At 36.5% G+C, this 25160-nt stretch overlaps 2 protein-coding genes and 1 pseudogene across 4 annotated transcripts in view; 1 reads left to right on the top strand and 2 right to left on the bottom strand.

The window, feature by feature from the left end:
• The window catches only part of LOC110187077 (protein sidekick pseudogene), a 77039-nt pseudogene extending 62653 nt beyond the window's left edge, over window positions 1–14386 (top strand). For both annotated transcript variants that reach the window (XR_015272171.1, XR_015272170.1), the window contains 2 exons: window positions 5177–5213; window positions 12606–14386. The product of XR_015272171.1 is annotated as a protein sidekick pseudogene, transcript variant X2 (transcript). The remainder of the gene's footprint in view (window positions 1–5176; window positions 5214–12605) is intronic.
• Window positions 6912–9129, bottom strand: ATbp ((A+T)-stretch binding protein). Its single transcript, XM_020956466.2, has 2 exons — window positions 8805–9129; window positions 6912–8744 (listed from the first exon to the last, which is right to left on the bottom strand). Exons 1-2 carry the CDS (start codon window positions 8982–8984, stop codon window positions 7665–7667), a joined length of 1260 nt encoding a protein of 419 aa, XP_020812125.2. The 5' UTR covers window positions 8985–9129; the 3' UTR covers window positions 6912–7664.
• Window positions 14387–15742: 1356 nt separating the features above from the next.
• LOC147644996 (uncharacterized) overlaps window positions 15743–25160 on the bottom strand; it is a 55776-nt gene continuing 46358 nt past the window's right edge. Inside the window, exons 3-4 of the mRNA XM_086834772.1 lie at window positions 16167–16228; window positions 15743–16105 (exon numbers count right to left, since the gene is read on the bottom strand). Of these exons, the coding sequence (XP_086690898.1) occupies window positions 15757–16105; window positions 16167–16228 (411 nt within the window). The 3' untranslated portion in view covers window positions 15743–15756. The remainder of the gene's footprint in view (window positions 16106–16166; window positions 16229–25160) is intronic.

Here is a 25160-nt window from a genome sequence, read left to right as displayed (position 1 = left end):
AATCCCTGGCAAAAAATCAGCCGGACGCGACTCTGGAAGCTGTTTTGAACCACTTACAGCCTAGAAGAGGCCTTTTGGCTAAGCCCAAAAGCAGATATGTAACTTATATATCACATATGTAGAGCAGAGCTGAGGGGACAAGAAAATACAAAAAAGGACTGAGCAAACACGACGACTTTCACCTGGATATGCCACTTAAGCCAGGGGCATTCGTACATCCATGGATGCGGATCCCGTAACGGGCCAGGTCCTCAAACGTCGGCATTAGCGGCAAACAGCCAGCAGGCAGCAGCAAGTGGCTTAAATCCTTTACGTTATCCCCGCACAGACACATGTAACATGGTCCCTAAACGTGGCCAAAAGCCCAAATTGCTCCACCGAAAAGGGGGGCCAGGGCAACTGCTGCTTATACCTCTTTTCAGCCTTCTATGCTTGGTAACTGTAAATGTAAGCATGTCCTTACCGCAGCTTAAGGCCGGGCTAAGAGAGAATTTCCCCAAAAAAAGCTAAGAGAGGCGGCTGGAAGGCACTGGAAGCGGTGACTGAAACCAAACACGACCTGCGCATGTCCTGCAAAAGATAGACTGTATTTATTTACTATATTAGAAATTAAATACCTAAGGCACTTATTAAAATAATTTTAATATGGTTACAAATACTACATAATTAACTAAATATTTATACTATTTGTATACCCTTGCAGGGTATTTTGATTTTAGTCTGATGCTTATTACGCAGTGAAGGACACATTTCCGACCCCATAAATTATATATCATATATCCTTGATCAGCAACCACAGCCAAATCAATCTAGCAATTTTGATTTTTCGAAAAATTTCATATAAAAATATTGTTAATATCGGTACAAAAATGGTAATTGGCCTTCAGTCAGAAGCTTAAAAGAAAGTGAAGGAGTCATTTCCGACCCCATAAATCATATATATTCTTGATCAGCATCTACAGGGCTTTCTTTCTAGCTTTATCCGGCCGAAAAAAAAAATTTTCAGAAATTTCCCATTTTTCGGAAAAAAGGAAAGGGGTTACATCATGAATTTTGCAAAAATCGGCCAAAAATTCACATTTTAAACGGAGTATGCAGTTTTATTAACCTGCTAAAAATTGGCATACTGCCGCTTTCCGAATTAAAATTAATGCATTTTTGGCTTAGTTATGAGATTTTACAATTTTGATTTTTCGAAAAAAATTTGTATATAAAAATATAGTTAATATCGATTACAAAATTGTATTTCACCTTAAGTCGGAAGCTTAAAAGAAAGAGAAGGATTCATTTCCGACCCTATAAATCATAGAAATTTTAGGCTAGTTTTAAAATTTGATTATCCGAAAAATTTGTCATATACAAATATTATTTTGACAAATGCAAAAACCTAAATTTAGCATGGCAGCGTGCACAAGAACTTTATAAAATATATATTATAAATTTAATGTATAAGTGTGCCAAAGTGCAAGTACAAATCAATAGGCTCATTAACTTAATACCCTACCTTCCAATACTGGAATTCTTTGGAGCGTTCTCTTTGTGTCTAAAGAGTATTGCTTAAAGAGAAAAAATTCCCCGAATTTACAAAACAGAACCGCCAAAGCCGCAAATTTAGAAAATCAAATCAGAAACCGAGCTGGGAAACAAACTTGGCTTCAAGCTTAATTGTAATTCAAATTATAAGAAATAAGGTGTCACAAGTAAAGTAAATAAATAAATAATGTTCTAAAATCCATAAACTTAAAAACCTCTTTCTGGCTTCTATATCTAAGCATAAAACATTTAGTTTTTAACTTAGGAGAATAATCCGACTAAAGTATTTCCTTTAGAAAACTCAATTTTCATCAACATATTTCATATGTAATTTGTCAGCTTAATGACTTGCTTCAGTTAAACTCAATTTATTGGCACAAACTGTCGTTAAATGAGAGCAGAGACAATCCGAAACCCGAATCGAAAGAGGACTCGAGGGTCTGCAGGATAATTAAATATGAAGCGAGTCGAATTTCGAATAGTAATTAATTCCTACTTTAAAGCAAAAGGCAACTGTTTGTGGTGTTTGTGTGTGTTTGCATTGCCATTATATCCATTATCAGAGAGATGTCAGTAAGGAAATTTACAACTGTTTGTCGGCACTGGTAATTTATGGTCCAAAATGGGGCTTATGCAGGCCGAAAGCGCCTTAAATGTGCCATGTGCCGGGAATATGTTACAAATAGTAAAGCCAATCTCAAACCCTGAACCCACCTCCAACCCTTGAAACCCCCTTGGTTTCCTGTGCAAAGTTGGCGGCTTGTCCGCCGCTTTGCTAATTAGACGCTCAACATATCACATACATTTTGTGCACTCATCACTCAAAAAGCCAACGCAACAGAAGGCTCAACCTGCCAGACAGCAACTGCAACAGGAACATCAGCATCAGCATCAGCATCAGCATCAACATCAGCATCAACTGCAGCTGAAGCTGATGCTGTTTGTATTCACAACACAGGAGTACTTCTTGAAAACTAATTGTATTTTAAGAAATATATATAATAAGATATATAATAAGTATAGGAAAATATTCAAAAAACTAATACAAACATAAAGCTAAAGCAAATATATATACCTTACTTATATTTATTTCATTTAAAAGAAATTACACAAATGAAATCCCTTAAAAACGTATTTTAAATTCCCAACAAGATTATTTAATTACTTCATTACACTTTGGATCCAGGATCTCTTATTTTATTCCGTCTCCTGGCATGGGGTAGGACTTTTTCATATATTTAATTTTGGCGTCAAATGTGTGCCACAAAGTAGCCGAAAAGTGGGAAAGCGGAAAAGCGGGAAAGCGGAAAAAGCATCAACAAATCCTGATGAATAATGAATTGGACATGGCACAGTGACAGGAATTTGACCAAAAAATATGTCAGTTTTAAATGAAACTTAAGGATGTGAAGGGAAAAATAGGTCACAGTACAAAGAAAAATATAAATAAATATAAGGAATACAGATAAACACAACAGAAAAATAATAATTAATAATGGAAGTATATAATAATGAATATATGTAGTAAAAATAATAATAATAATAATAATAATATACTTATGCACAATACAAACTTAATAAGTATAAGTTCTGAACAAAACTTGAAATTGATCTGAAATTTGGGATGTACATGAAACAATAATAACCACAACCTCTTAAATATACCTTCTAAAATATAAATATATATAAAAAGAAAAAGAAAAATATAAAGTTATTTAATAATATAATTAAGAACATTGTCAGGAAAAGAAAATAAGCTTAGGGAAGCAGCAGATTTCAATTATAAGAACAAATCGGAAATTGATCTTAATTTTTTTTTTCAAATTTTTTCAAAATTTTATCTCTGCCCTAAATTGATTTGCCTGTTGATTCTGATCAAGAATATATATGATTTACAGGGTCGGAAATGAGTCCTTCATTGCATTGATATAATAATACTCTCCCTGAATATAAAAATAATAATAATCAACAATATATGTAGAAAAAGCCACCCTAGGGATTATATAAATCTTTGATCTTGGTATACCCAAAACTATAAATAACTTTTTATAAATATAGTCATGTTAAAGTTGTATAAATTACTGCCACTTTACAAACCAATAAATATTCTAAACATAAAGGTTAAAGTAAAAAGTATAAAACAAACTAACCAGCTTACTTGCATCTTAAATTTATTTTACTTTTAAATGAAAAACGACAAAAGTCCTTGAGTTACCATCGCTTCCACCGTACTTTTTCGACTTCATTTATCGCTGAAATGTATGCTATGAAATTTTAAAAGCGAAGAAACAGAGCAACAGTTGAAGCTCCACCTCCCTTCCCCTGCTCTCTCCATCGCCGCCACTCTGCACCTGCACTCCCTTTTGCGGGGAGAGGAAGGAGTGACAAAAGTCGGTGAACATAATGTGTAAGTCATGGTGTAATTGAACAAGGTGGTTTCCATTGCAAGGAATGCACTCTCTCTTGATTGCCAACCTTTTTTCTCTCTGAGACTGGAGAGAAAGAGAGAGAGAGAGAGAGAGAGAGAGAGAGATGCAGCTAAAAATATTTATTAGTCTCAACAAACATGGAGATGGAGACCACCTTCTTAAGTTGCATCATGGTGTCAGCCATTGAATAGTCTCTCAGTGTGTGTGTGTGTGTGTGATTGTGCATACAAAAGCAAAGGCTGAGGTGTATCGACACAAAAAACCTTTCAAAATTCTAGAGAGCTACATTCGTTTGGCACACGAATTTCAATTTCCGCTTCATTAAGCCCCTCTCCCACTCTCTCCCCCCCTGTTTTAGGGCCTGGCTCTCATTTTGACACTCTCACTCTCTTGTTCTTCAATCGGCTTTTACCAAGAAGAAAGGACAATAAAACAAGACAGGAAACCAAATTTGGGAAGCCGAAGCTAATATACCCTTTCAGTATGCAAAGGAATTTTAGGATCGATCATCACAATTTTAATATGACAATTTTTGTTGACAAATACAAATTATTAAGAACTCATACCTAATCCAAAAATTCATTAATTTTAATTCGGAAAGTTGTTCTGTGCTAGCTTTTATTAGGTTAGTCAATCTGCATACTCTGCATACTCAAATATAAAAAACTCAAAATTTTGATCCATTTTTGTAAATTTTAACGATGTAATTAATTAAAAAAAAAGACAAGAATTAGTTTCTCTCTTTTATGAATAGAATAATGCATAATCAAGAATATACATATATGATTTATATGTACCCCTTCACAGCGTTACGAGCTTCTGACTAAAATTATAAAACCCTGCAAAGGTATAAAAACAACAGGAGTAACAATAAAAACGAAAGGAAAAATCGCCTGGCACGATGTTTATTGCAGATTTAATGGTAAACGGAGAGAGTAAATCGAAGGTGGAGTTGAAGTTACAGAAAGAGTAAGAAGATCGAAGGGGAAATACTCTAACTCTCAGTGTAAAAGTTCTTAAAAATATATATTATTAAGCGTGGAAATTAAATCATTAAATAAATATTTTTAAATAAATTAATAATTTTATTTATATATAAATCTGCTTATTTATTAAATATAAATATAAATAAATATACCCATTAAAATATAATCTGTTATGATATATGACTTATATATATATTTTTATTTTTTTATTTTCATATTCACATAAAGTTGGTGGAAATCTTGGACATCAACACCTGATATATATGTAAGTACACATATTTATCACCGAGACACCTAGACCTACATATATGTACTATATATAACGTTGCCATTTCTGAACTGGAATATTCCGGAAACTTTCAAATCTCTGCTGCTGCCGGAAAATTCTCGTTCAGGCATTGCGAGTATTTTGCCTTTTGCGACACAAGCTATGTATATGAAATATTTGCGAATATCTGGGTAAACTTTACCAGCTATTTTTGTGAGGGCGAGACTTTTGTCCCAGGAGAAGGGAATCGTAACATGAAAGTTTGCACTTTTACCCTGCTCCCAGGCTTCCAGTTTGATTGCCTTTAGAAATGTCAATAGCTTGCACTTCCATGGAGATTTTCCTTTTTTTTCTGGGCTTAATAAATTTCTACCCCCCTGGAAAGAGTAGTTATCCCTGAAGAGAAAGCCCTGCAACAGGTACAAGTCACTAGGTGATACATTTCCGATTCTAAAATGCAAATATACAAGTGAATACCTTTAAAACGAACAGTGAATATGAGTTGTATACTGGCAAAGTATGAATTTGATTTGATTACATTATTAGGTTTATTTAAAATTAAACTTTTGTGACATTTTTAAGTACATTTCTTTTGTAGTTTATTTATTGTCAATTTAAGGATTTGAATCCTTTGCGGTTGCCTTATCCAACACTGGGTTGTAAAACAGGATCTGTGTAGTTGGTTGAGGGCGCCACTGACTCCGAATTACTGTTTGGGTTCCGACCTGTACTTTGTCTTTACTAAAGTTTAGCGGATAAAAAAATAACGGTTTTTTCTAGGTCCGCAACCTAAATGATAATGTTAACAAATTTATTAATTCTAAATAAATGAGGACCTACATCTTACATTTTTCAATATTTAAATTTAAAAAATCACTTAGATAAAAAATAACGCAGGAAAGGTCTCTGAAGTGAAATAAATATTCTTTTGGCTTAGTTATATACGCTTTTCAATTTGACACCATGATTCAATTGCAAATAATTTCAATTAAATTCAAATAAAGTAAATCAAATTAATAAACCAGCCGAATAAATAATTATAATAAATAAAACAAATATGTATAAATGATTTATAAGAGTATAACACAATAATTATACAAGTTTTCGAACGAGTTAGACTTATAAAAAGTTATAAGAGTCATAAAATAACTCTAAGGAAATTCTATAGGTGGAGCTAATTAGTTTGTGTTTCCTTCGTTATAAGGGAATTTATGTGCAACCGCTAAGAGCCTCCTGCGGGAAAAAATATTTCCCTTATTACAAAGGAACACAAACTTGCCTGCGCCACCTATTGAATTTTTCGAAATTTTGAAAGGAAACTTGGCTAATTAGGGTTGACCTTAGTCAAAATATCATTGGTTAAAATTGTTATTTTGCTTTCAATAAAAACAATATTGTTGTAATTGTAATTTTTTTTGTTATAAAAATTTACAATATTTTAAATTATTTATGTATGAAAAGCACTATTTTTTCGGTTTAAATGATAGAAATTAAAAATAATAGTTAAAGTCAAAGGTATTCTTCCTGTAGAGCAAGGGGTTTCTCTTTTGGGATTCATGATTGGTCCTGCCACCGTCCATGTACAGTTCTTGAAAAGAAAAATAACGAAAAAATCCCTTGATTGATACGCTGCAAGGTGATAAAAGCCAGTCGAAGCCACTAAAACCAAACCCCCCAAGAGAAAAGTCCATGCCATTTATAGTTTAAACAATTATTAAATGTATTTTTGATGTATTTTCTTGTTCGCTTTGTTGGTTGTTGTGTGTTTCGGCTGTTGCTTGTTGCCTTGCCGTTTAGCTTGCCGGCGTTTGATTGATTGATTGATCTAATGGTAAATACACTGTTGCGCACTGGTCGCACTTACTAGGCAAAAGTGGGAGTAACTAACGTAACACGGAACCAACTGACTGCTAACCTCGATGTCCACAACGATATCGAGCTAGTTCGTATTATCTTAGCCACTATATACAAGATTGCATGTACATACATCTAGGGCGCAATTAAACGTTAATGGGAGGAAGGTTAACATAACCTCGCTCGGGCATTCGCATTACATTTACAAGGGGGAACTATATCTAAATTAGATATAATTATTCATATATATATGTATATATATATATATATATAACCGTAGGTCGTCCTGCTGGCCAAAGGATTGCCATAGCTGGACAAAGCATAGGGAAACCTTTACAATTTTAAGCAGAGATAAAACCTTCACAGGAAGAAGCCTTCAAAGGGGGGTCTTGCCAGCTATAAAATATAAAAAACAATCTTTTGGCCAGCAGAGGTAGTCTCCGGTTTAAACTCTAAAATAAGGTAGTTAAACTAAGTTAGAACTTGAGGAGCCTGGGATCAGGGATTAAGGTTTACAAGCTGCAGTCCAGAATCTGGCTAAACGAGTGACAGGGAGGGAGCAGGAGCAGGACCTGGTTAACTACGATCTACGGCCTAGAAGCGCTGCGGCAGTATATCGTTCTTGACGCCTCGCAGCGCATGCTTCTTTTTCCGGTGCGTGGACAGGTTGCAGGACTGCTTAAAGGAGGCGCTGCACAGCTCACAATTGAAGCGCCGCTCCTTGCTGTGCACCACGCGATGCAGCTCCATCCGTGACTTGTACTTGAACTTGAGCCCGCACGTTTCAAAGTCGCAGACGTACCAGCGCTCGCCATCGTCCGAGGACACAGCGCTGCCGGCACTCGCCGTCGTGCTGTTCGAATCTTTGGGCAGCTCCTGACTGGCGGCCAGCATTGCGGCGGCCATGGCAGTCGACGGCGTCACGCTGAGGCTGAGATTGGTGAGTCCCGCTCCGGTCTGTTGTTGCTGTTGCTGCTGCTGCTGCTGCTGAAGTACAGCCGTCACATTTGGCGGCGTGGTGCTGACCGTGTTGGAGGTGCTGGTGCTGGCGCTGACACTCACAAAGCCAGGCGTGGGCGGCGGCGGCGGAACAACTGGAGCCGGCACTAGTTGCGGCAGATGGTAGATGGTGCCCGCTGCTGCCGCTGCCGCCGCGGCCTGCATCTCTGGCGTCATTGTAAGTTGGCTGGGTTCGATTTTAATGTCAATGCTGCTGCGTGTGCTGCCCTCGCCACCGCCAATGGCTGCTGCAGCAGCGGTGGCAGCGGCTACTGCATTGGCATGCAGCTCGGCCAGCTCCTTGGCCACATCCCTTTGCTGCTGCTGCTGCTGCTGCTGGAGCTGTTGCTGGTGCGCCTGCTGTTGTTGCTGTTGGTGTTGTTGCTGCTGCTGTTGCTGTTGTTGGGCCTGATGTTGCTGCTGAACCTGCTGCTGTACTTGAACCTGCTGCTGCTGCTGTTGTTGCTGTTGCTGCTGCTGCTGTTGAGCCTCATGCAACTCAACCTCGCGCTGCTCCTCCTCGGAGTATTTGGTCGAGCAATGGTACAAAGCCAGTGGCACTGTGACCGCCGTAACACTGCCCGCACCCTGGGAACCGCTGCCGCCTGGCGTGGCCGCTCCCGCTGCCGCCTCCACATCGGTCAGGCAGTAGCTGGAGGTTCTGCTGTGGTCTTGCTGCAAGGACAAGCGCAGCCATTAGTATTGGGTTATTCGGACACTTGGGTCAGTGCTCACCTTGGCAACGCCATGCAGAAAGTTGTGCTCGTCCTGGATGTGCTTCCAGAACTGATCCTGCGTTTGGAGCTCCTCCTGGCACGTGTGGCACACTATCCAGAAGCTGTCGCCCGACAGACAGAACTCGCCCAGCTTCGTGTAGATTTTATTGTTCTTGCTGAGGATGCGCGGAAAGCCCATTGCGTCGTTTTTGCGTTTGTTTATGTTTTATTTGATGTTTATGGCCCTGGTGCATCCGCGTCCAGTGTTGCCAGACTTTCGAGTCTTAAGCTAGCCGTGCCAGAGTTTCTGGTTTCAAGCTAGCAGGGCTGCCATATGTCGTGACTGCACTTCTTAAATCGTGCCCGATTGATATCTCTATCGATATATACGTGCGATAGTCTCTGTGTTACCATCTCTAATAATACTTAGTTATTTAATAACAAATTTTATATAAGATAAAACAAATCCCTCCACATAACCAATCTTGAATTAGAATTTAAAAAGACTAGCAGTTACCGCCAAATGAGTTAATCGATAAGCTTGTCTTCGATGTATCCTATACAAAATATCAGTTAAAGTTAATCGACAAGCTTCGATCGTATTCAAAAAATTGATTAGAGTTATTCGATAAGCTCGGACTCGATGTTTCGAATAGAAAATATCGATTAAATATGGTTAAGTCTAAGCTAGAATCGAGCCAATGAATCACGTCATCACTGGTTCCAAACTCCGCCAAGCGGTTCTTGCCGCTTTCTTATAATTGCGTTATTAATTGTATTTATACTATGTACGTTTTGCTGGGATTTATTTACGAACATAAACATTACCGCGCACAATGCCCGGCGAAAACATATTCTGTTCAGATGTTTTTTTAACCGACACACCGGAGTTTAAGTCCCGGAGTTCCCATTGTTGCCTTAATAAACTTCCGGCTTTAAATTTCAATTGCCCTGCTATAGGTGGAAAGCAAAATGGCTGCCGGATGCCGCAATACCTTCTTCTGACATAAATTTTCTCCCTCTCCTGTTCGGCCAGAGATAACGGTAATGTGAAACTAATTATTAATTTATTACAAAGTTATTCCTTGACGTATAATAATTGAAATAAGCTGGATCAAAACATGTACAAAAATGGATTACTCTTGTTCAGTGTCGCTTGAGCTGGGCCAGAACCAGCTAAGAGCCACGGTGTGCTTTGATTTATATTCTCCAAAGATTGCGTTTCAGAGCGCTTCTTGACCTGGCTCTTTTTGGTGGGTTTAAATTTTCCTAACGTACCAAAAAAATTCCTAGCCCAATTCCAATTTCCGGGTGCCACAAAGGAACATTATAATGCCCGTATCTCGTTATCCACGTCCAGAGGTGCAAGTGGCAAAGTTGAATCTACGTCACCGAAGGGGTTACCAGTTGTGGCAAATCCAAATGTTACAAATGATCACAATTCTCGCCAAATGGATGTAGAAGTGGGTCGGTGTCCTGATGTAGCTCAAACTTGTCCAGATCGCAACCCACAACTGAATATTCAAATGGATCGGTGTCCTGATCGCAATCCACAACTGAATATTCAAATGGATCAGAGTGTTGATGCATCTCAAACTTGTCCATCTTCCCCTGTACCAACGAATGTGATCCCGCAGAAAGTTGTCCCTATTGAAGAGCCATTTTACAGGCCTCGACGTATACCAAAGGAAGCTCAAATTGGCTTGAGGCCTGCTCAAAGTGATCCAGATAGTAATGTCCGAAGGAACTTGGTGCAGCAGTAGGTGGGACAGGTAACAGGTGGACCCAGTATCCAGTGTTTGAAGCATGGAGCCAGAACCACAAAACGTGGTGTCACCGGCCGTTAGCGTAGAATCCAGTCGGTTCGTAATTCGAACAACCAGAATTCCAAGCACTCGGGAACGGAAAGTTCGTCCAATAAGACAAATCCAAGGCTAAAAAGAAAGACAAGGAAAAGGGCGGTTTTAAAACAAATACCAGGACTTAAGTGGATTAAATGGAGTAAGCAGTTTTATCAACCTGCTAAAAATGAAGTTACTAACATTACGAACTTACTTGATTCTGGGCTTAAGGCAGGGACACCACGTTTTGTTGATCTGGCTCACGGCTTCAATAACTGGGTACTGGGTCTAACCTGTTAACTTGCTGCTGCACCAAGTACCTTCGGGCCTAATTATCTAGACCATTTTGAGTAGGCCCAGAGCTCAAGCCAATCTGGACTTCCTTCAGTACACGAAGAGGCATGAAAAGTGGACCATGAATTGGGACATCTTGCTGCTGCATCACATTCGTTTGGACAGCCGGAGATGGACAAGTTTGAAGACACCGATCCATTTGAATTTGAAGTTTGAGCTGCATCAAGAATCCGATCCACTTGTACATTCATTGGTGGCTGGCGAGAATCGGGATCATTTGCACCATTTGGATTTCCACAATTGGAAACCCTTTCGGCGACGTGTATTCAACTTGGACACTTGGACATCAGGACGTAGATAACGTTTCACGGGCATTTTAATGCTCCTTTGGGGCACCCGAGCCCTGGGAAACTTTTTCGTACGTTGCGAAAAATGATACCGACCAAAAAGAGCCAGGCTAAGAAGCGATCCCAAACACGATCTTTGGAGAAAATAAATCCCAGCAGACCGTGGCTCTTGCGCTGGCTCTGACCCAGCTCAAGCGACCCTGAACAAGAGTAATCAGTTTTTGAATATACGTAGATCCAATCTCAAATTGAGTTAAAAATAATACGTCAAGCAGTAACTTTGTAATCAAGTAAATGATTAGAGTCACATGGTCTCCTACGATGGTAACTTTTCATTTCCTAGGCCAAGGAATTGCCTTTCTGTTTCCGATTTTGGTTTCAATTGCTATCTGTAAAAGTTTGAACTGCATCAAGATTCCGATACATTTGAATATTCTTTTGTGGCCCAAAAACGAGCAAGGCCAAGAAGTGCTGTGTGTCGCGGTCAGTCAATCGGAGATTGTCAATCAAAAAAGAACGTGGCTCTTACCTTGGTTCTGGCCCATCTCAAGCGACACTGAACAAAAGTAAATAATTTTTGAATAATTTTAGATCCTGCTAATTTCGAACTGTGTGAAACATTACACTTCAAGCAGTAACTTTGTAATCAAGTAAATGATTAGTCTCACATGGGATACTGAGATCGAAACATTTGCTAAACCAATGAGTTACCTTTCTATGTCCAATTTTGGTTTAAATTGCATTATATTGAAAAATAAAGGGGTTACATCATGAATTTTGCAAAAATCGGCCAAAAATTAACATTTTAAACGGAGTATGCAGTTTTATCAACCTTCTAAAAATTAACATACTGCCGCTTCCGCTTAACATTTTAAACTGAGTATGCAGATTTATTAACCTATAGAAATCTAACATAGGAAAGCTTTCTGTAGTGAAATTAATGCATTTTTGACTGAGTTATGATGAATTATCTATGCAAGGGTATGTAATTTTTAAATTCCCAATGTTAGTTGCCTTTTCTGTTCCTTATAACTTCCTTTGTAGTGATCTTTACTTTGAATTATGAACTAAACATTTTGTTTTCCTTCGTTTTGAACAATATTTGAGTTTCTCAGTTGAGTTATAACCCGCTAACTTATTTTTAATCAAACTTTTATAAAGAGAGATTCAGTACAAGTATGACTCTCACTCTCCTTTCATAACCTTTTATAGAGAGGTACTTTGTTGATTCTGTCTCTTAGCGCTCTTTCAATAACCCTTTACATAGAGCATTTACTTATTTACCTATTCTCTCAACAGAAACCTAACTAAATATATTCCTTTTCCCCCTTATCACAGACGACTCCCGTTGGACAAAAATCGAGCAAACAAAGAAGGGAATGATGCAGGACTTTACGGTCAGCTACCATATCCTGATGCCCTCCACAGCGTACACGTTCCGATACGGCATCTCGTTTCCAGTGTACTCCAAGGACTCCATTCTGACGCCCTCGAAACTGCACCTGGAATATGGTTACCTGCAGCACAAGCCCTTCTACCGACAGACCTGGTTCATGGTCTCCCTGGCGGTATAAGTATAAATAATGATCCCCCAATATATTTGCCATTACGAGTGTGTTTCTGGCATATGTGCGTGTTGCACTTACATGATCGCTTTCCCGAATCCAAGTTGCCTTCACTCATTTCCATTTTCTTTGCAGCACATTCATTTGTGAATCACTACGCCAACGTGAATGACTCGCTGCGGCAGTCGTGGAAGAAAACCAAGCCGGTGAGGAATAATTATTCCAGCTACAGCGACTCAGAGCCGGAGGGCAGTGCAGTGATGAGCCTCAATGGTGGCCAAATTATCGTCAATAATATGGCCAGATCGAGGGCACCGCTGCCCGGCTTCCCATCGTTCATCTGACAATCAACTGAGTTCTAAGATCTAAGCACCAGTAGCAGCGGCACCGTCATCCGGGAGACCTTTGTGTAGAAGGCAGGAAGGATTAAATGGAACAGGGACGAACCGGATTGGGAGAAGGAGCTGGAGGCGGCTGGCGAGAATGGGGATTATGAAGATGAGGATTAGGAGCAGGAGCAGGAGCAGGAGGGAGCACCGCTTAGCTCTCACATGAGATTTGCGAGCATTTAGTTTATAGTTTTTAGCATGTATTTTTTTTTACTCTGTGTGTGTTTTTTCTGACTGCTCTCTTCTATATTTTGTGTGTAATTTTAGTATTTATTTATGGCATGTGTGTGTGACCTGCCACGCCTCGCAATCTCATTATTTGTAAAGAACAAAAAGGACGACTTGCGTATATTTATTATTATTAATAATCTATACATATATATATATTTTTTTTTTGTGTGAGAAAAACTAGTAAATTTAGAGGCAGATGAGAATAACGAATAACGATAGCGATAAACGAGACAGCAGCCGATGGAATCGGTGGGCTCAACGAAGAAAACCCCAAGGAAAATAGAGAGTTCAAGGGAAGCGAAGGTATACAAGCAGTATGCAAACGAGAAAAGAAAACACAAAAATCATATCTTGTAAGCAAAAAAAGATAAATGTATTGTATTTTTTTTTTCTTTTGGGAAAGACTAACTACAGATGAGGGGAATGAGAAGAAGAGCGCTGACAAGGAGGGGAATGGAAGGCATATAGGATACACATATTCAGATAGATTGATAGGCCTTATTAATGCAATTTTCTTTACCACATAAGCCACGACAAACAAACAAACAAACAAACGTAAGCAACTGTAACACACACACACAAAGCGAGAGATAAGGCAGGAGGAGAGATGGTTTTTGGAGCGCATGCGCAGCGGACTCTAGCACTAGATACGATCAGTACCTTCTTGGTAGCATGTAAGAGACATTTTTTTTAAGTAAATGTAATTGTAATTCTTGATTGATGATCGGATCGGCAGAAGTGAAGCTAGAGGAGCGAGCAGCTGAGACGGCGGAGCTCAAGCCGATGGCAGTGACGGAGGTCGGAACTTGGCTCGGGGATAGTTGAAATCGTGCAGCAGGCGCAAAGTATTAGAATATTTATAAATACAATTTATATGTGTAAATGTAATTGATGGAACATACGAATATGAATAAATAAAAGAAAGTGAATTCAATGTGGAAGTGTTTCCAGAAAGCGGCATTCATTCGAGGTCCTCGGATGGACGTCATCACGCGATGGATGTATGGACTACAGAGGATAAGTAATTATGTAAATATCTCTAGATGGTCAACGAAAGGCTTGCAGTGCATTATTATTTCAGTTAGAAGTTAAAATTGTTAAAATTAAAAAAAAAAAATTTGAGTATGCAGATTGATTAACCTAATAAAAACTAACATAGAACCGTTTTCCGAATTCAAATTAATGCATTTTTGGCTGAGTTATGAGCTATTTAAATTTTGAGTTGTACAGTGTTGTTGTTGTCGACGTTTTTGTTGTTGTCATCGTTGTTGTTGTTGTTGTTTTTGTTGTTGTAGTTGTTGTTGTTGTAGTTGTTGTTGTTGTTGTTGTTGTTGTAGTTGTTGTTGTTGTTGTTGTTGTAATGTGGGTTGTTGTTGTTGTTGTACATACTGTGTAAAACGTGCGGTTGTGTGTTGTACATACTGTGAAATCGTGCGGTTGTGTGTTGCCAAGCCAAGCCTTCGATGTGCTCGGTGTCACTTAATTTTCGGCCTGAAATACCAGGCGAACAGAAATCAGCAGCAAGCAAATTTAATTTTTTGCAAATTCATTTTTCACCCTAAAAGCATGCTACACTGCACCCTAGAAGTATGCTACACATTTTTTCGATTGCTTAGTTTTGCATATTTTTGGCATTGCATGCTTTTGGGGGCACGGTGTAGCATGCTTTTAGGGTGATAAATGATTTTGCAGAAAATTAAATTTGCTTGCTGCTGCCTTCTGTTCGCCTGGTATTTCAGGTTGAATTGTAAGCGAAACCGAGCACATCGAAGGCTTGGCTTGGGAACACACACCCGCACGTTTTACACAGTATGTACAACAACAACAACAACCCACATTACAACAACAACAACAACAACAACAACAACAAAAACAACAACAACAACAACAAAAACGATGACAACAACAAAAACGACGACAACAACAACACTGTACATCTCAAAATTTAAATAGCTCATAACTCAGCCAAAAATGCATTAATTTGAATTCGGAAAACGGTTCTATGTTAGTTTTTATTAGGTTAATCAATCTGCATACTCAAATTTTTTTTTTTTAATTTTTACAATTTTTAACTTCTAACTGAAATAATAATGCACTGCAAGCCCAACATCAGCTCATTTTTGAAATGGGTGAGACCATATCATAAATAGCAGCGTTATCGTCATCGAAATTTATTGATTTGGCGGCAACTGATCGACAAATTCAAATTTTCCGTTCTTTTAGTTCTTCAAATAATGTATGACCCAGAACCTTCCCAGCCCCCCATCCCCATGAAAACAAAAAAAAAAAATTTTTCAAGGTTCTTTATTTATTTCCGCTTTTAATAAATAAGAGAAAAAAAGGGTGACAAAAATCAGTCGAGGAGGCGTGTGTCTTAATACTATAGAGGCTGTGGCTGTGACTTGGACTGCTAATTTGATTGAAGCCCCTAGACAGGACTGTCTGAGGTCGTCTCCAGCGGTTCCGGTTCGGTCTTAGTGGCACCATCTTCCTGCTGGTCTGGTTCCTGGTCCTGCTCCTGGTCCTCCTCCTCCTGATCCAAAGCCAAAGAAAGAGGCTGAAGGGACCGCCGGGCGCCAGAGGCTGGTATGTGTAGGTGCGGAAGTAGGTGAGCGGGATCTGTTGTAGCACTTGGCCACCGCCGGGGGATTCCCTATGGAATAACAGATAGAGTTTATTGCTGGATTCCGAACCTATCTGATTCTAACACTTACGTCGTTGTCTTGGGCCACCAGAAGGCATTGGCGAGCTCGGAGCTAGCCAGGACAGCTGTGATCTGGAAAGGATAGAAGAAGATTCACATGAGTTTTGTACAGAATTAAATATCTTATGAATAATTATAATTTTAGTCAGAAGCTTGTAATACAGTAAAGGAGTCATTTCCGACCCTAAAATTATATATATTCTTGATCTTGATCTACAGGGCTTTCTTTCTAGCTTTATCCGGCCGAAAAAAAAATGTTCAGAAATTTCCCATTTTTCGGAAAAAAGGAAAGGGGTTACATCATGAAAATTTGCAAAAATCGGCAAAAAATTCACGTTTTAAATTGAGTATGCAGTTTTATTAACCTGCTAAAAATTAGCATACTGCCGCTTTCCGAATTGAAATTAATGCGTTTTTGGCTTAGTTATGAGATTTTTAAAATTTGATTTGTCGAAAAATTTCAAATAAAAATATTGTTAATATCGGTACAAAAATGGTAATGGGCCTTCAGTCAGAAGCTTAAAAGAAAGTGAAGGAGTCATTTCCGACCCTATAAATCATATATATTCTTGATCAGCATCTACAGGGCTTTCTTTCTAGCTTTATCCGGCCGAAAAAAAAATTTTTCAGAAATTTCCCATTTTTCGGAAAAAAGGAAAGGGGTTACATCATGAAAATTTGCAAAAATCGGCAAAAATACCCGTTTTAAATGGAGTATGCAGTTTTATTAACCTGCTAAAAATTAGCATATCGCCGCTTTCCGAATTGAAATTAATGCGTTTTTGGCTTAGTTATCAGATTTTTAAAATTTGATTTGTCGAAAAATTTCAAATAAAAATATTGTTAATATCGGTACAAAAATGGTAATGGGCCTTCAGTCAGAAGCTTAAAAGAAAGTGAAGGAGTCATTTCCAACCCTATAAATCATATATATTCTTGATCAGCATCTACAGGGCTTTCTTTCTAGCTTTATCCGGCCGAAAAAAAAATTTTTCAGAAATTTCCCATTTTTCGGAAAAAAGGAAAGGGGTTACATCATGAAAATTTGCAAAAATCGGCAACAAATTCACGTTTTAAATTGAGTATGCAGTTTTATTAACCTGCTAAAAATTAGCATACTGCCGCTTTCCGAATTGAAATTAATGCGTTTTTGGCTTAGTTATGAGATTTTTAAAATTTGATTTGTCGAAAAATTTCAAATAAAAATATTGTTAATATCGGTACAAAAATGGTAATGGGCCTTCAGTCAGAAGCTTAAAAGAAAGTGAAGGAGTCATTTCCAACCCTATAAATCATATATATTCTTGATCAGCATCTACAGGGCTTTCTTTCTAGCTTTATCCGGCCGAAAAAAAAATTTTTCAGAAATTTCCCATTTTTCGGAAAAAAGGAAAGGGGTTACATCATGAAAATTTGCAAAAATCGGCAAAAAATTCACGTTTTAAATTGAGTATGCAGTTTTATTAACCTGCTAAAAATTAGCATACTGCCGCTTTCCGAATTGAAATTAATGCGTTTTTGGCTTAGTTATGAGATTTTTAAAATTTGATTTGTCGAAAAATTTCAAATAAAAATATTGTTAATATCGGTACAAAAATGGTAATGGGCCTTCAGTCAGAAGCTTAAAAGAAAGTGAAGGAGTCATTTCCGACCCTATAAATCATATATATTCTTGATCAGCATCTACAGGGCTTTCTTTCTAGCTTTATCCGGCCGAAAAAAAAATTTTTCAGAAATTTCCCATTTTTCGGAAAAAAGGAAAGGGGTTACATCATGAAAATTTGCAAAAATCGGCAAAAATACCCGTTTTAAATGGAGTATGCAGTTTTATTAACCTGCTAAAAATTAGCATATCGCCGCTTTCCGAATTGAAATTAATGCGTTTTTGGCTTAGTTATCAGATTTTTAAAATTTGATTTGTCGAAAAATTTCAAATAAAAATATTGTTAATATCGGTACAAAAATGGTAATGGGCCTTCAGTCAGAAGCTTAAAAGAAAGTGAAGGAGTCATTTCCGACCCTATAAATCATATATATTCTTGATCAGCATCTACAGGGCTTTCTTTCTAGCTTTATCCGGCCGAAAAAAAAATTTTTCAGAAATTTCCCATTTTTCGGAAAAAAGGAAAGGGGTTACATCATGAAAATTTGCAAAAATCGGCAACAAATTCACGTTTTAAATTGAGTATGCAGTTTTATTAACCTGCTAAAAATTAGCATACTGCCGCTTTCCGAATTGAAATTAATGCGTTTTTGGCTTAGTTATGAGATTTTTAAAATTTGATTTGTCGAAAAATTTCAAATAAAAATATTGTTAATATCGGTACAAAAATGGTAATGGGCCTTCAGTCAGAAGCTTAAAAGAAAGTGAAGGAGTCATTTCCAACCCTATAAATCATATATATTCTTGATCAGCATCTACAGGGCTTTCTTTCTAGCTTTATCCGGCCGAAAAAAAAATTTTTCAGAAATTTCCCATTTTTCGGAAAAAAGGAAAGGGGTTACATCATGAAAAATTGCAAAAATCGGCAAAAAATACCCGTTTTAAATGGAGTATGCAGTTTTATAAACCTGCTAAAAATTAGCATACTGCCGCTTTCCGAATTGAAATTAATGCGTTTTTGGCTTAGTTATGAGATTTTTAAAATTTGATTTGTCGAAAAATTTCAAATAAAACAAGAAAGGAAGCTAACTTCGGCACGCCGAAGTTTATATACCCTTGCAGATAGAACTTCTATGAATAAAAAACCATACAATACAAATTATATATCTTTGTGTTAAAAAACAATGAAGTAAGTAATACCTGCTTTCATTTCATTCACCTATACATATTATATTTGCAGTTTTACATTCACTGATTTGCATTTTTCCTCCACATCAAACGATCGTTTGTATGGCACCTATATGATATAGTCGTCCGATTTTCATGAAATTTACCACAAAATTTAAGACTTAAATTAAATGCCTATACCTAAAATTTGATGAAAATCAGTTGAAAACTGAAAAGGTTATAAATTTAATTGTATTAATTTCTCGATCGTTCCTATGGGAGCTATATGATATAGTAGTCCGATTTTCATAAAATTTTATGCAAAATTGTAGAGTATAGTAAAATGGCTATATCTCAAATTTGATCCAATTTTATTGAAAACTGAAAAAGTTAAAATTTTTTTTGTAAAAATTTTCCGATCATTCCTATGGCAGCTATATGATATAGTCGTCCGATCCGGCCCGTTCCGACATATATACGAGTGAGAGTATATAGAAGGCTAACTACAAAGTTTCATTCAGATAGCTTCAAAACTGAGAGACTAGTTTGCGTAGAAACGGACAGACGGACAGACGGACAGACGGACAGAAGGACAGACGGACAGACGGACAGACGGACAGACGGACATGGCTAGATCGACTCGGCTGTTGATCCTGATCAAGAATATATATACTTTATATAGTCGGAGGTGCCTCCTTCACTGCGTTGCAAACTTCTGACTGAAATTATAATACCCTGCAAGGGTATAAATATTGTTAATATCGGTACAAAAATGGTAATGGGCCTTCAGTCAGAAGCTTAAAAGAAAGTGAAGGAGTCATTTCCGACCCTATAAATCATATATATTCTTGATCAGCATCTACAGGGCTTTCTTTCTAGCTTTATCCGGCCGAAAAAAATTTTTTCCAAAATTTCCTATTTTTCGGAAAAAAAGGAAAGGGGTTACATCATGAAAATCTGCAAAAATCGGGCAAAAATTCACGTTTTAAATGGAGTATGCAGTTTTATTAACCTGCTAAAAATTAGCATACTGCCGCTTTCCGAATTGAAATTAATGCGTTTTTGGCTTAGTTATGAGATTTTTAAAATTTGATTTGTCGAAAAATTTCAAATAAAAATATTGTTAATATCGGTACAAAAATGGTAATGGGCCTTCAGTCAGAAGCTTAAAAGAAAGTGAAGGAGTCATTTCCGACCCTATAAATCATATATATTCTTGATCAGCATCTACAGGGCTTTCTTTCTAGCTTTATCCGGCCGAAAAAAAATTTTTCCGAAATTTCCCATTTTTCGGAAAAAAAGGAAAGGGGTTACATCATGAAAATCTGCAAAAATCGGGCAAAAATTCACGTTTTAAATGGAGTATGCAGTTTTATTAACCTGCTAAAAATTAGCATACTGCCGCTTTCCGAATTGAAATTAATGCGTTTTTGGCTTAGTTATGAGATTTTTAAAATTTGATTTGTCGAAAAATTTCAAATAAAAATATTGTTAATATCGGTACAAAAATGGTAATGGGCCTTCAGTCAGAAGCTTAAAAGAAAGTGAAGGAGTCATTTCCGACCCTATAAATCATATATATTCTTGATCAGCATCTACAGGGCTTTCTTTCTAGCTTTATCCGGCCGAAAAAAAATTTTTCCGAAATTTCCTATTTTTCGGAAAAAAAGGAAAGGGGTTACATCATGAAAATCTGCAAAAATCGGGCAAAAATTCACGTTTTAAATGGAGTATGCAGTTTTATTAACCTGCTAAAAATTAGCATACTGCCGCTTTCCGAATTGAAATTAATGCGTTTTTGGCTTAGTTATGAGATTTTTAAAATTTGATTTGTCGAAAAATTTCAAATAAAAATATTGTTAATATCGGTACAAAAATGGTAATGGGCCTTCAGTCAGAAGCTTAAAAGAAACTGAAGGAGTCATTTCCGACCCTATAAATCATATATATTCTTGATCAGCATCTACAGGGCTTTCTTTCTAGCTTTATCCGGCCGAAAAAAAAAATGTTTCAGAAATTTCCCATTTTTCGGAAAAAAGGAAAGGGGTTACATCATGAAAATTTGCAAAAATCGGCAAAAAATTCACGTTTTAAATGGAGTATGCAGTTTTATTAACCTGCTAAAAATTGGCATACTGCCGCTTTCCGAATTGAAATTAATGCGTTTTTGGCTTAGTTATGAGATTTTTAAAATTTGATTTGTCGAAAAATTTCAAATAAAAATATTGTTAATATCGGTACAAAAATGGTAATGGGCCTTCAGTCAGAAGCTTAAAAGAAAGTGAAGGAGTCATTTCCGACCCTATAAATCATATATATTCTTGATCAGCATCTACAGGGCTTTCTTTCTAGCTTTATCCGGCCGAAAAAAAATTTTTCCGAAATTTCCCATTTTTCGGAAAAAAAGGAAAGGGGTTACATCATGAAAATCTGCAAAAATCGGGCAAAAATTCACGTTTTAAATGGAGTATGCAGTTTTATTAACCTGCTAAAAATTAGCATACTGCCGCTTTCCGAATTGAAATTAATGCGTTTTTGGCTTAGTTATGAGATTTTTAAAATTTGATTTGTCGAAAAATTTCAAATAAAAATATTGTTAATATCGGTACAAAAATGGTAATGGGCCTTCAGTCAGAAGCTTAAAAGAAAGTGAAGGAGTCATTTCCGACCCTATAAATCATATATATTCTTGATCAGCATCTACAGGGCTTTCTTTCTAGCTTTATCCGGCCGAAAAAAATTTTTTCCAAAATTTCCTATTTTTCGGAAAAAAAGGAAAGGGGTTACATCATGAAAATCTGCAAAAATCGGGCAAAAATTCACGTTTTAAATGGAGTATGCAGTTTTATTAACCTGCTAAAAATTAGCATACTGCCGCTTTCCGAATTGAAATTAATGCGTTTTTGGCTTAGTTATGAGATTTTTAAAATTTGATTTGTCGAAAAATTTCAAATAAAAATATTGTTAATATCGGTACAAAAATGGTAATGGGCCTTCAGTCAGAAGCTTAAAAGAAAGTGAAGGAGTCATTTCCGACCCTATAAATCATATATATTCTTGATCAGCATCTACAGGGCTTTCTTTCTAGCTTTATCCGGCCGAAAAAAAATTTTTCCGAAATTTCCCATTTTTCGGAAAAAAAGGAAAGGGGTTACATCATGAAAATCTGCAAAAATCGGGCAAAAATTCACGTTTTAAATGGAGTATGCAGTTTTATTAACCTGCTAAAAATTAGCATACTGCCGCTTTCCGAATTGAAATTAATGCGTTTTTGGCTTAGTTATGAGATTTTTAAAATTTGATTTGTCGAAAAATTTCAAATAAAAATATTGTTAATATCGGTACAAAAATGGTAATGGGCCTTCAGTCAGAAGCTTAAAAGAAAGTGAAGGAGTCATTTCCGACCCTATAAATCATATATATTCTTGATCAGCATCTACAGGGCTTTCTTTCTAGCTTTATCCGGCCGAAAAAAAAAATGTTTAAGAAATTTCCCATTTTTCGGAAAAAAGGAAAGGGGTTACATCATGAAAATTTGCAAAAATCGGCAAAAAATTCACGTTTTAAATGGAGTATGCAGTTTTATTAACCTGCTAAAAATTGGCATACTGCCGCTTTCCGAATTGAAATTAATGCGTTTTTGGCTTAGTTATGAGATTTTTAAAATTTGATTTGTCGAAGAATTTCAAATAAAAATATTGTTAATATCGGTACAAAAATGGTAATGGGCCTTCAGTCAGAAGCTTAAAAGAAAGTGAAGGAGTCATTTCCGACCCTATAAATCATATATATTCTTGATCAGCATCTACAGGGCTTTCTTTCTAGCTTTATCCGGCCGAAAAAAAATTTTTCCGAAATTTCCTATTTTTCGGAAAAAAAGGAAAGGGGTTACATCATGAAAATCTGCAAAAATCGGGCAAAAATTCACGTTTTAAATGGAGTATGCAGTTTTATTAACCTGCTAAAAATTAGCATACTGCCGCTTTCCAAATTGAAATTAATGCGTTTTTGGCTTAGTTATGAGATTTTTAAAATTTGATTTGTCGAAAAATTTCAAATAAAAATATTGTTAATATCGGTACAAAAATGGTAATGGGCCTTCAGTCAGAAGCTTAAAAGAAAGTGAAGGAGTCATTTACAGGGCTTTCTTTCTAGCTTTATCCGGCCGAAAAAAAATTTTTCCGAAATTTCCTATTTTTCGGAAAAAAAGGAAAGGGGTTACATCATGAAAATCTGCAAAAATCGGGCAAAAATTCACGTTTTAAATGGAGTATGCAGTTTTATTAACCTGCTAAAAATTAGCATACTGCCGCTTTCCGAATTGAAATTAATGCGTTTTTGGCTTAGTTATGAGATTTTTAAAATTTGATTTGTCGAAAAATTTCAAATAAAAATATTGTTAATATCGGTACAAAAATGGTAATGGGCCTTCAGTCAGAAGCTTAAAAGAAAGTGAAGGAGTCATTTCCGACCCTATAAATCATATATATTCTTGATCAGCATCTACAGGGCTTTCTTTCTAGCTTTATCCGGCCGAAAAAAAAAATTTTTCCGAAATTTCCTATTTTTCGGAAAAAAAGGAAAGGGGTTACATCATGAAAATCTGCAAAAATCGGGCAAAAATTCACGTTTTAAATGGAGTATGCAGTTTTATTAACCTGCTAAAAATTAGCATACTGCCGCTTTCCGAATTGAAATTAATGCGTTTTTGGCTTAGTTATGAGATTTTTAAAATTTGATTTGTCGAAAAATTTCAAATAAAAATATTGTTAATATCGGTACAAAAATGGTAATGGGCCTTCAGTCAGAAGCTTAAAAGAAAGTGAAGGAGTCATTTCCGACCCTATAAATCATATATATTCTTGATCAGCATCTACAGGGCTTTCTTTCTAGCTTTATCCGGCCGAAAAAAAAATTTTTCAGAAATTTCCCATTTTTCGGAAAAAAGGAAAGGGGTTACATCATGAAAAATTGCAAAAATCGGCAAAAAATACCCGTTTTAAATGGAGTATGCAGTTTTATTAACCTGCTAAAAATTAGCATACTGCCGCTTTCCGAATTGAAATTAATGCGTTTTTGGCTTAGTTATGAGATTTTTAAAATTTGATTTGTCGAAAAATTTCAAATAAAAATATTGTTAATATCGGTACAAAAATGGTAATGGGCCTTCAGTCAGAAGCTTAAAAGAAAGTGAAGGAGTCATTTCCGACCCTATAAATCATATATATTCTTGATCAGCATCTACAGGGCTTTCTTTCTAGCTTTATCCGGCCGAAAAAAATTTTTTCCAAAATTTCCTATTTTTCGGAAAAAAAGGAAAGGGGTTACATCATGAAAATCTGCAAAAATCGGGCAAAAATTCACGTTTTAAATGGAGTATGCAGTTTTATTAACCTGCTAAAAATTAGCATACTGCCGCTTTCCGAATTGAAATTAATGCGTTTTTGGCTTAGTTATGAAATTTTTTAAATTTGATTTGTCGAAAAATTTCAAATAAAAATATTGTTAATATCGGTACAAAAATGGTAATGGGCCTTCAGTCAGAAGCTTAACAGAAAGTGAAGGAGTCATTTCCGACCCTATAAATCATATATATTCTTGATCAGCATCTACAGGGCTTTCTTTCTAGCTTTATCCGGCCGAAAAAACAAATTTTTCAGAAATTTCCCATTTTTCGGAAAAAAGGAAAGGGGTTACATCATGAAAATCTGCAAAAATCGGGCAAAAATTCACGTTTTAAATGGAGTATGCAGTTTTATTAACCTGCTAAAAATTAGCATACTGCCGCTTTCCGAATTGAAATTAATGCGTTTTTGGCTTAGTTATGAGATTTTTAAAATTTGATTTGTCGAAAAATTTCAAATAAAAATATTGTTAATATCGGTACAAAAATGGTAATGGGCCTTCAGTCAGAAGCTTAAAAGAAAGTGAAGGAGTCATTTCCGACCCTATAAATCATATATATTCTTGATCAGCATCTACAGGGCTTTCTTTCTAGCTTTATCCGGCCGAAAAAAAAAATTTTTCAGAAATTTCCCATTTTTCGGAAAAAAGGAAAGGGGTTACATCATGAAAAATTGCAAAAATCGGCAAAAAATACCCGTTTTAAATGGAGTATGCAGTTTTATTAACCTGCTAAAAATTAGCATACTGCCGCTTTCCGAATTGAAATTAATGCGTTTTTGGCTTAGTTATGAGATTTTTAAAATTTGATTTGTCGAAAAATTTCAAATA

This window comes from Drosophila serrata, unplaced genomic scaffold (genome assembly GCF_035046125.1).
Source record: "Drosophila serrata isolate PLE 108 unplaced genomic scaffold, ASM3504612v1 contig_36, whole genome shotgun sequence".
NCBI lineage: Eukaryota > Metazoa > Arthropoda > Insecta > Diptera > Drosophilidae > Drosophila > Drosophila serrata.
The sequence above is the reverse complement of the archived record's forward strand: the minus strand, read 5'-3'. Positions and strand labels throughout refer to the sequence as shown.